General features: G+C 43.2%; 2 protein-coding genes across 3 annotated transcripts; one reads left to right on the plus strand and one right to left on the minus strand.

Annotated features, from left to right (window-relative positions):
* The first annotated feature begins 2,629 nt into the window (after nt 1-2,629).
* man2c1 (mannosidase, alpha, class 2C, member 1) lies at nt 2,630-8,471 on the plus strand. Its single transcript, XM_049723785.1, has 26 exons — nt 2,630-2,850; nt 2,921-3,046; nt 3,118-3,241; nt 3,325-3,395; nt 3,476-3,653; nt 3,720-3,909; nt 4,372-4,478; nt 4,553-4,663; nt 4,735-4,827; nt 4,897-5,013; nt 5,072-5,167; nt 5,266-5,411; nt 5,622-5,745; nt 5,817-5,938; nt 6,014-6,099; nt 6,234-6,380; nt 6,449-6,528; nt 6,603-6,697; nt 6,872-6,976; nt 7,042-7,198; nt 7,259-7,402; nt 7,550-7,659; nt 7,738-7,817; nt 7,877-8,019; nt 8,078-8,181; nt 8,258-8,471. Exons 1-26 carry the CDS (start codon nt 2,750-2,752, stop codon nt 8,373-8,375), a joined length of 3,075 nt encoding a protein of 1,024 aa, XP_049579742.1. The 5' UTR covers nt 2,630-2,749; the 3' UTR covers nt 8,376-8,471.
* neil1 (nei-like DNA glycosylase 1) lies at nt 8,406-10,314 on the minus strand. Of its 2 annotated transcripts, none has more exons than XM_049723797.1 (9): nt 9,872-10,314; nt 9,673-9,792; nt 9,465-9,573; nt 9,309-9,393; nt 9,115-9,236; nt 9,027-9,054; nt 8,866-8,933; nt 8,609-8,795; nt 8,406-8,532 (listed from the first exon to the last, which is right to left on the minus strand). In XM_049723797.1, the coding sequence occupies exons 1-9, from the start codon at nt 10,312-10,314 to the stop codon at nt 8,486-8,488; spliced, it is 1,209 nt and encodes a 402-aa protein (XP_049579754.1). In that variant the 3' UTR covers nt 8,406-8,485. The 2 variants fall into 2 exon arrangements, with proteins under 2 accessions (XP_049579754.1, XP_049579753.1); XM_049723796.1 differs by having other exon boundaries at nt 9,465-9,588.
* Between the last annotated feature and the right edge of the window lie 415 nt (nt 10,315-10,729).

The raw sequence follows: 10,729 nt of genomic DNA on the forward strand, positions 1-10,729 counted from the left end.
CAGTGTCTTATGAGTTTTTTGAGTTGCCTTAACCTTGAATGAACTGAACATAGTTGTACAGTTTTAAAAAGAATGAATCTGTGATTTTTACACACGTCTCACTGAGTTACTTCTGAAAATGTGATGATGTCTGTCATTTTCCTCTTCTTTGAAAGAATTCCTGCCCTGGAGTATATACTTAAGAGCTTTACATTACTGCGTAACTTGTGGTATGATTTTATCCAAGTTAAACAGTTGCTGTAATCCCTATGCATGATCTCAATTAGCTTAAGCATTTAGAAAAACACACTTTTGGAAAAAGGTTTACCACTTCTATATCACCCACATAGCAGTGATTGGCATTTTTCAGAGGTCTTGATCGTGTTTCCATTTGGTGTGAAAGTCACAGTGCGGGGGCCAGACCCGGCCCACCAAATCATTTTACGTGGCCCATAAAAGCAAACAAGTGTCCACTTCAAGTCAAAATGGCAAATATCCTTCAATAAGAATTGCTTTTCTAACTTTTTGTTTTTTTTATGCTGTTGTTTTCGATCCTGGTTGTACAGGTTCACATTTAAAATGTCTTATTACAATTCAGAAGACATTAAAATATATGCTATTAGCATGATTTTAAAAAAGGGCCCATTTGTAATCTCAGCTCAAAACTAATTAATTCATCTGACGTTAATTCATTTTGTACCTGCAAGGCAGCTACTGCACATACAAAATGAGTATTTATATTTACTTTTATGTGTAGCGTGCATTGTCATACACAGGGAACAGGAAGCTTGAGGTGAAGTGTGAGGAGAACACGTCACTGCCCACAGGAATTTCAAAAGTATAGGCAGTACAAAAACTGTTTCCTCACGTAAATATCTCATTTCATGTTTTTGGACAGTTATGGTTGAATTCATTGTTGATGCCATGAGGTTGTCAAGTTGATAAGTTCATCCTGTTCCTCTTCCAGACAATGCGGTGGCCTGCTGAAGGTCAGCACTGTACCACTGAAAGTCCCGGGTTAAGTCAGGACTGTGTCGTCCGTTCCCTTGGGCCTTCCTGCCTCGTTGGAACTATGCTCAGACCGCAGTCCAAACAATGAGGGGACAGGAGTCAACAGGCATCCTTGATGGTAGGGTGTGGCATGAGTAGAATGGATTCCCCCTCCATTTGCACCAAGCCTGTACTTAGAGCTGCTCCGTGATATCATAATAAAAGGCTTCTTGGCTTCACGGAAACATTGCAACAAACACGTCCTTCCCTGTGAATATTGCCGAGAAAGTTTCAAGATGACCCCGAGCCCCCGCCGGCTTCCCAGCACTCTGCGGCACTGATCATGTACTAACTGCAGGAGCGGTATTACTTCATCATCTTTACAAGCTTTCTTCTCACCGCATTGCAAGCTACCATTTCCAAGCTTCACATCACGAGAGTTTATTATTGTACATTATGAGCGTTTGAGGGATAAATGTTTTGGGTTTTTTTCCTCTGATCTTTTATTTGCTTATACAACTGCAAAAATGCAGTGATTCAGTGTTGGCGCTTGATAATGTCATCATTGGTGCTTTGGGCCTCCCTTACTGTCTTCACGTTGTGGCTTGGTTGTGTGCTTGTATCGGAATACAGCTATACGGTATTCCCTGCGATAGTTTAACCGTGGACTTCTGGTCAGCCATGCACAAGGAAGTACTTAATGCACCGAGTCAAAATGACATGTTGAAGTTCAGCCTCAGAATCCAAAAGTTATATGAAGTGACTTTTTGTTGGTCTGGGGATGTTAGAAACGAAAAGATTTCAGAAAATGGGCAGTAAATATGCCCTGCCATTGGCAAGCCACCAGTCTGGCACCTCTGGCCTAAAGTCAGCAGGGTCCTGGGATCATTTGCAGCTATTGAGGTCAACCCGTACCAAAAAAAAAATTGGATGGATGGTCCGTAAATAAATAAAGGGCAAAGATTTGGATTGAAGCTTAATTGAAGAGAACTGTAAGTCAAATAACCCCTCGTTATGAGTGAGGAATGCAGAGGGCATCTTTAAACATTGACAAAGATGGATGACCGACATACATTTGTTGGATGTATAGTATGTATAATTTGTGCGATACCAAAGTGATCAATGCAGTGCCAACATTTTTCATTCTGAATTTTCCAATATGATGTCTTCATTGCGCACATTTTTAACCCTTACCCTTTCCTCTTGCGGTCACTTGGCCTTGTCCTTTTCTTAAAACTGATCACAGGCCATTAAATTATTTTGTTATTGAAGCGAGGGGTCATTTTTGCACACTTTCTGAAATCTTTAAACTGTCATAACATCCTTAATTCTTAAAGCATTGACACATTTTAAGATTTTCTGGCTTTCTCGAGCTCTTTTCTAATAACTAAATAAGAAAACAAACAAAAAAACTTATGCCCTTTTTACCTATTGATATTTTCATACAAGCACAATATTTTTGCCCATTTGTTTGTTTATTCAATTTGTATATAACCATTTATACCCATATTGTTTGAATACGTATAGGATTATTCCACGGGTATTTGCATGATGTAACGTTCATTAACTACAGTTACACGACAGTAACTGTTTTGATTACCATAGCTAGAACGGCAGAAGCTGGCAAAGTGGAGAAATACTACCATCTAGCGGTTAAAGGGTATAACAGTCTTGACTTCTACTTCCGGGTTACGTCAACACAACCTTTGTCCATTTAAAACGCTTTAATTCTGTTGTTGCAAAATACTAAACGCTATTCCGTTTATTTTATTTTTTCGCTATGTACCACCAACCCGTATTGAAGAACCGCCGCACACTATTGGAGAGGGCCGAGAAGTTCATTTCTGATGTTTACTTCACAGACTGCAACCTGCGAGGACGGTAGGGATACAAACTGCAACTTATCTCTTGAATTCATTCTCAATTTTTATCAATTATTATCTTCGTCCAGGTTATATGGAGACTCCCAGCCGGTGGAATCCATCAGCTCATTTATGTCATCTAAACGAATAACATTCTCAGAGGCGCAAACGCAGAATTTCAGCCCATACAAAATTGGTGATCATTTTGGACCAACGTGAGTATTTTTAACCACTTCTAAAAAAAACAAAAAGTATAGAGCAATACAATTTACCAAGTTTATTTTAGATGGTGGACGTGCTGGTTTAAAGTTGCCCTGGAAATCCCGGTTTCCTGGAGAGGAAAAGAAGTCCATCTTCTGTGGGAAAGTGATGGCGAGGGGATGGTCTGGAAGGATGGACAGCCAGTTCAGGTAAAAAAAAAAAAAAAGACCTTGTTACCTTCTAAAGTAGTCTTGTAGACACCTTGGTAATTTCCTTTCTTGTTGCTCTCTAGGGTCTGACTAAAGAAGGTGAAAAGACAAGTTACATCCTTTCTGACCGTCTCACAGACGAGGAGCCACACAGGTAAATTGGGAATAGAAATTACAATCAATTGTAAAATAGCCCACGCGTGACATTGTTGCTTTTTTCTACTTTTCTTTCAGTGTGAACGTCTATGTGGAGCTGGCCTGTAATGGTCTTTTTGGAGCCGGTCAAGGGTCCATGATTGCAGCTCCGGATCCGAATAGGACCTTCTCCGTGCGGAAGGCGGAGCTGGTTGTATTCAACAGAGATGTCAGGGAACTGCTGACTGATTTTGAGATGCTGATTGACATCGTCAAGGTATGGTCGCTTTTCTTTGAAAGCAAAATCAGGTAAAAGAGGAAATCCGTGTCATTGTTTTGATAGGAACTGGGCGAGAGCGAGCAGCGGGGCTTCCAAGCGCTCTTCACCGTTAATGAAATGGTTAACGTGAGCGACCCGGCTGAGCCTAGTTCCTTTTCCAAAGCGCACGCTCTGGCTCACAAGTTCTTCAGCCAGCACAATGGCCAAAGCCAACATACTGTCCATGCCATGGGTCACTGCCACATCGACTCAGGTTTGCATGAGAAATTTAGGAACGCATTTTTCGGACACACACTCGTTTTATACTCGGGTCATATGCGACTTGTGTATATATTAAAATTCTAATGTGATCTGGCACCCAAAATCTCTGTTGTTTTGGTGGTTAGCAAATACTATTGTTGCATTACCACACGTGGCCACGAGGTGGTGGTAATGTACCAAAAGTGTGGGCATCACTGTTCTTTCTCGTTCTTTTTTACTTCTACTAAGGAGCATCTTTTGCTTTGTACGACTTGTGTGTGATTTATAGTCCGAAAAATATGGTATCTATCTACACACTGGTCTGATGCCATTCCGTTTCATGTATAGGGAAATATCCAATTTTACTGGCATAAGGACAATTTAGAGCGTGTGTGGACTAAGTATGGCTTTCTGACTTTTGAAAAGTAAGGTCAAATGCTTCTCTTGTATTGATTTCTTTTGACTGCGTCCATAGCTTGGCTGTGGCCTTACGAAGAAACCATTCGCAAATGCGGTCGAAGCTGGGTGACCGCCGTCCGTCTTATGGAAAAGAACCCTGAGTTTGTTTTTACTTGTTCTCAGGTAATTCATTCGCTCATCAATACGTGTCCAGTGTGCCGATCAATCTCAGTTCAAATACTTTTACTGTCGACCAGGCTCAACAATTTGAGTGGGTCAAGAGCTGGTACCCAGGACTCTTCTCGGAGATTCAACATTACGTCAAGACGGGACAGTTTGTGCCTGTCGGAGGAACGTGGGTGGAGATGGTGAACGCCCGAGCTTGGAAATGAGCCATCGTGCATTTTATTTAATGATCTTATTGAGCGTTGTCTGTCAGGATGGCAATCTGCCGTCAGGAGAATCCATGGTGAGGCAGTTCTTGCTGGGCCAGCGTTATTTTCAGCAAGAATTTGGAAAGCGTTGCAAAGAGGTAAAGGGGGCGGGGGTGATCTCGGCGTTATTGCTTTGCTTTGCTTCTCATCACTTTTCTCTGATTTAGTTCTGGCTTCCAGATACATTTGGCTACTCGGCCCAACTCCCTCAGATAATGCGCGGTTGTGGAATTGGCAATTTTTTGACGCAGAAACTCAGTTGGAACCTCGTCAACACCTTCCCTGTAAGTTGAAAAACAAAACTGACAAATAAATGCAAATGAAAACTTCTGATTTCTACAGCACAACACGTTTTTCTGGGAAGGACTTGATGGCTCCACGGTTTTGACTCACTTTCCTCCTGGAAATTCCTACGAAATGATGGGAAAGGTTGAAGACGTGAGTAAATTTAACATCTTTTTGTTTAGTTTGAGAATATATTCACTCATCAGCCCAACCTCTGACCACACCCGTGGGTGTTTCTGTTCCATCCGCAGTTAGTAAAAACCGTCAAGCAAAACAAAGACAAAGGCCGGGCCAATCACAGCGCCCTGTTGTTTGGATTCGGCGACGGTGGCGGCGGCCCCACGCAGTTGATGTTGGATCGACTCAAACGGGTCCAGGACACAGATGGACTTCCCAAGTCAGTTCCTCCTTCCTGAACATGAACTCAGCAGTTCACACATGGGACTGACCAGAAATAACTGCTCGGCCCAAACCCCACCCGATGAACAACTCACCGTTTTTCTTCTTATTCTTAAATAAGAAGGATATTATTCATTTTTATGGAAGTCATTACGACATTGTGCGCCATTGCTCATTTCCATCCCTACTTCCTGTCTTTGCATTTCAGGGTTCACAACTCCAGTCCCGACAAATTCTTTTCTCAGCTTTGGGCAGACTCACATTTGCTGTGCACTTGGAGCGGTGAACTTTTCCTAGAGCTGCACAATGGCACGTACACCACGCAGGCACAGGTAGATACATCAGATCAGATTTAAAAGCAACAGGGTTCTCCAAATAAATAAAGACCTTCTCACTTTTCTAGATCAAGCGGGGCAACCGCCAGTGTGAAACGCTTCTGCATGATGTTGAGATGGCCAGCAGCTTGGCAATGTGTCACCAGAAAACTTTTCAGTACCCCGCCGTGAAGCTGCAGGAACTCTGGAGGTCGTTTTTTTTAACCCGGCTAAATTGCTAACAGCTATTGTTACGCTATCCAAGTGCGTTTTGATTGTGTTTCAGGCTTCTGCTGCTGAACCAGTTCCACGATGTCATCCCGGGCAGTTGTATAGAGATGGTGGTGGAGGATGCCTTGAGGTATTATGAAGGTGGGTTGAATATTGAGTCAAATCTTTTGGATTTTCTCAACCATGGAGAGCTCCGCCATTTATTTATTTTATCTTGGAATGTGCCTCATGTCATTGCTGGCTACGTGGGTTTGAAATTGTCACATGTCTTTTAGATATCAAGCGAAGCGGTGCTGCTCTCCTACAAGATGGCCTCAGAGCCCTCATGTCTCAGGGCGAGGCCACGGGTGTCTTCAACTCTCTGCCTTGGGAGCGCCTTGAAGTCCTCCAGATACAAGATGGCCTCAGTCAACACAATTTAGGTATGTCTGATGGGATTTAACATCAAAGTTATGTATTTTTTTTAATGATTACGTCTTTCGCACCACAGCTCTGGTGCGAGTTCCGAGCATCGGCGTAGCTCCCATTCAAGACGCAAAGCCTGTGACACCTGTCCGTGTTACTCTTCAGGTATATTTCCTTGCGTTTGTTACTCCCTGCTTGTTTTGATGCTGGGTGAATTTGCATAATGTGTAACATGACAGGCTGACGGCAGCGTTCTGATGGAAAACGGAATTGTGCGGGCTGTCGTCAACAAAGATGGCACACTGACGTCGCTGTGTTTGATCAGTGCAAACAGGTACTGTGGGTTTAATAAAAGGAGATTGCATTTTTTTTTTAACTAATTATTATCTAAATTCCTTTTTTTTTTAACCTAACTAAATTACCATTATGTCTGTAGGATTCTTTTGAGCAAAAAAAAAAAACCCTGTTATTCTCTATAAAGTCTTTCTTCCAATGTTGTCGTTTTCAGGGAGGCCATCCCGGATGGTTTCGCTTGTAACCAGTTCGTCATGTTTGATGACGTACCTCTATACTGGGACGCTTGGGATGTCATGGATTACCATCTTCAAACAAGGTGTGAGTCATTGCCGTTCCACCCATTGGCATTCAATAAGTCCGACCCCGCCCGCTTCCCCACAGGAAACCACTGGTGGAGTTACTGCGTCCTGCCCATGTGCTGTCATCACACGAACTCCGTGGAAGCGTGGGCTTCACGCTTTCCATCAGTCACAAGAGCACAATCACGCAGGAGATTGTGATGGATGCCATGTGTCCTTACATTAAATTCAACACGCAGGTATGTTGGATTGAAAACGCTGAGCGCATTGCGGATAAATATCGAGAAATGTCTTCTCAGGTCAACTGGGCTGAGTCGCACAAGTTTCTGAAGGTTGAGTTCCCCGTACGAGTGCGCAGCCCCAACGCTACCTATGAGATCCAGTTCGGACATCTGCAGAGACCCACGCACAGGAATACATCATGGGACTGGGCCAAATTTGAAGTATATACATGCGCAATATGAACAAAAGTATTGGGACATGTGACAATTATACCTCCAGAAGGAAATACACTATTGGCCTTCATAAGTGAGTGTGTAACAAGACACTAGAATTATTAGAATGCTGATTTGTGGTTCTACCCCTTTCAGGTTTGGGGTCACAAATGGGCCGATTTGTCCGAGCACAATTTTGGAGTGGCTCTGCTCAACGACTGCAAATACGGCTATTCGGTCCAGAAGAACACCATGATGCTCTCCTTGTGAGACCTCGCATCATTTGTGGAACATATTTGATCAGTTGTGTTGGGTCACAGTGAATTTTTTGACATCTATTTCAGGTTAAGGGCACCAAAAGCTCCGGATGCCAACGCCGATATGGGCACACATCATTTCACCTATGCGATCATGCCACACACAGGTCTTTTTTTTTTCTTCTATTTTTTTAAAGCTTCATTATTAACATATTTGTTTTTTTAGGGTCCTTCCAAGATGCTGCAGTCATCCAACACGCTTACAACCTCAACTTCCCTTTGAGGTTAACGTCGTGCTCGGCAGACGCAACCGCATGGAGTGCCTTTTCCGTCAGCCCAGCCAGCGTCATCCTGGAGACTGTTAAACAGGTAACCAACCCGTTGCTTGTGTGCAATCGAGAGCGCTGATCGTCACGCAACGCGACAGGCCGAGGATAGGAAAGGAGCCGTCGTGGTCAGACTGTACGAGGCTCACGGCGGCGGCGTGACCGCAACCCTCCGCGTGATGTTTCCGGTCAAGGAGGCTTGGCAGTAAGTGACCTCGACATGTTTTTTTCATAAATTTTTAAAAGGGACTCATGTTGAATTCTACTGTTTTCCTTTTCAGTTGTAATCTTCTCGAGCAAATTGACACCGCTGAGTCGGCACATGTGACTGGAAATGGAATTAGTCTCAACTTCAGCCCTTTTCAAGTCAGATCACTTCTGCTTGTTGTTGATGCATAAAAATTGGTCATTTTTGTTTACTTAAAAATATTTCCAAAATAAATTGTTTTTTTATTAAAATTCTACAAAAGATTAAAAATAGTATTTGAAAATCCAGTGATGCTTTGTTTTTACTTGACATTTTGCCTTGTCAGTCTTTCGCTACGCCTCCGAGGACCTGCAAACAAAAAAAGTGACGACTTCACAATTGAGTATTTCCATATTTTGTCCTTGTCAACTTTTAAAATCACAACCTTCTGCCGTCTTCTTGCTCGTTACAGGTGACTTGTCTTCACGTCGTGGCGTGTTCACTTTGAAGGATTTCACAGCTCGTCGGGTTGTGGCTTGTTTTGGCCGCGCATCCTTTTCTGTCTTTGCCGCTTTAATTTCCTTTTTGACAGTTTTTTTCTTCTGTGTGCTTTCAGATTGTGTTTCAGCCCCCTGTGATGATGTCAAGTCACAGATGTTACATCATTTGTAAGTCGACCAAATCTGATTTGATGGCTTATACTTCTCTGTCGCTGCTATCATGATCCTCATCTTTTTTCATTCTCTTTTTGACCTTTGGTGATTTCGAAACTGTTGTATGAGAAATGTTTACACACATTAGAACTTTTCTTTGCTGTCATTGTCTTATTTTTGGGGGTCAGATATTTTATGTCCGAAATGTACCTTTAGGAGCCATGGGGCCTGGATTGCCCTGTAATTACAATATTTGCCATTAGTATCACCAATGCAGAATAGGAAGCGCATGACCTACTTGGAACCAAATAGTTCTGCCATTGTGGTCGCGTAGACTCTTCATTCCATCCACATAGTAACACTGCAGCCAGGCCTTAAAGGCAGAGTAGTCGGCCTTCTCTGGATCGTAGCCTTTCCCACCTAACCGAAAAACAGTTTTGTTCTTTTACTATTCAGGATTAACCTTTAAATCTTGGCATTATTGTTGCGCACCTAAATGGACCACCTCCAGGGGAACTGTGTGGCACAGCCTGAGTAGGTCAGCATTCTCATCTTTCACGGTGACCTTTCCAGCTGGCTGTGAGACATTGTTAGATGTTGAAACATTTGTGGTGGTGGGAGGGGAAGATTGTTTCTGTTGAAGTTCACCTTTTGCTTCAAAGTTTCATTCTTTACTGACTTCTTGTCTTCACAAGCATCCTCTGACTCAAGGCCTTCAAGCACAGCCCGGGCAGACACGAAGGGTGGGATTTTTAACCTACCAACAAACACACTTGAATCACATTGCAACTTTTCTACTAATATTCTAGTTACCTGATCATGACTAATCCATGGCAGGAGCACAATTTGACTTTACCTGTAAAGGATTTCCGCCCTCAGATAGTTGCCAATTCCATTGAAGTACTTTTGATTGAGCAGGACTTCACAAATGGGCCTGTCAAAGGCTCGGTCAGACAGGTGTGACACCACATTTTCCCTGCAAGGTAGTCATCAATGTGTCAAGTGAGGTACTGTCATTCTTAGATTTGATGTTAATAATGAAAGGCGCCTGAAACCTGAAGCTGTTGTACTCAAACATGATGCAAGGTCCTCTGTCAGCCTGCCAGGTTCCGTGTGGCTGCCAGCTGCCGAACCTGCGTGCGTCCACGTAGCTGAGCACTTTGCGAGGCTTTTCTTTGCTGTAAAAGCACAGATGGGCGTGTTTGGGCAGCTCATCCTCTGCAGTGAAGCGAAAAAAGCCTGACATGCCAAAGCGAAACACGATGTCCATGGGCTGCTGTGCCTCTTCGGCCTTCGTGTCATCACTCTTAATTGGCGTCAGAGTAAGCTTGACTTCCTTTCCTCTGGAAGCGGCATTGATGCGGTACGCCTCGCAGGCGAAGGTTACGTCTGGATTCTTGCTGACCTGGGACTTTCGGACCGGGCTGGAAAAGAGCACGCCCTCGCACATTTTGTTGACAAAAAGGCTGGCCAGGTGCAGCTCGGGTCCTTCGGGCATCGTTGTTGGAATGCACTCAACTGTTACACAACTGCACAAAAACATTGGCTCACTCATGTTGCACTGATATCCTTTTGACCGTCGAATTGCACTGCACCGGTTTTCTCATATGCTGCTCAGCGTGTGACTAAAAAAGTTGAAAAATGTTGTATTTTGAAAATAAGAGTACCTATAAGCATCATTCAGGTGAAAATAGGCTCGTAGGAACGCAGCAATTGGTATTTACAAGATATAAAGCGCTTCTCAAACTGCAGCCACAACCCCCAATCTTACCTACATATTCTGTTTTTTTTTCTTTTAGATGAGCTCCCAATGACGCCCGAAAGAATAATTCAGGTACCCCTTCATCTATTAATTATTAGACCACAACGTGCATATTATGCACAAGGCATAATGTGCATACATGTCGGAAGAC

Source organism: Syngnathus scovelli, chromosome 6 (genome assembly GCF_024217435.2).
Source record: "Syngnathus scovelli strain Florida chromosome 6, RoL_Ssco_1.2, whole genome shotgun sequence".
In the NCBI taxonomy this organism is placed as follows: Eukaryota; Metazoa; Chordata; class Actinopteri; order Syngnathiformes; family Syngnathidae; genus Syngnathus; species Syngnathus scovelli.

Bases quoted from the DNA above. Each gene is read 5' to 3' on its own strand.
- man2c1 (XM_049723785.1), top strand. From the start codon at position 2,750: ATGTACCACCAACCCGTATTGAAGAACCGCCGCACACTATTGGAGAGG. The intron at 3,396-3,475 runs GTAAATTGGGAA...CTTTTCTTTCAG, and splicing joins ACAGACGAGGAGCCACACAG to TGTGAACGTCTATGTGGAGC. The intron at 5,168-5,265 runs GTGAGTAAATTT...TTCCATCCGCAG, and splicing joins TGATGGGAAAGGTTGAAGAC to TTAGTAAAAACCGTCAAGCA.
- neil1 (XM_049723796.1), bottom strand. From the start codon at position 10,314: ATGCCCGAAGGACCCGAGCTGCACCTGGCCAGCCTTTTTGTCAACAAA. The intron at 9,237-9,308 runs GTGCGCAACAAT...TTTTTCGGTTAG, and splicing joins CCTGGAGGTGGTCCATTTAG to GTGGGAAAGGCTACGATCCA. The intron at 8,796-8,865 runs GTATAAGCCATC...ACATCATCACAG, and splicing joins ATGATAGCAGCGACAGAGAA to GGGGCTGAAACACAATCTGA.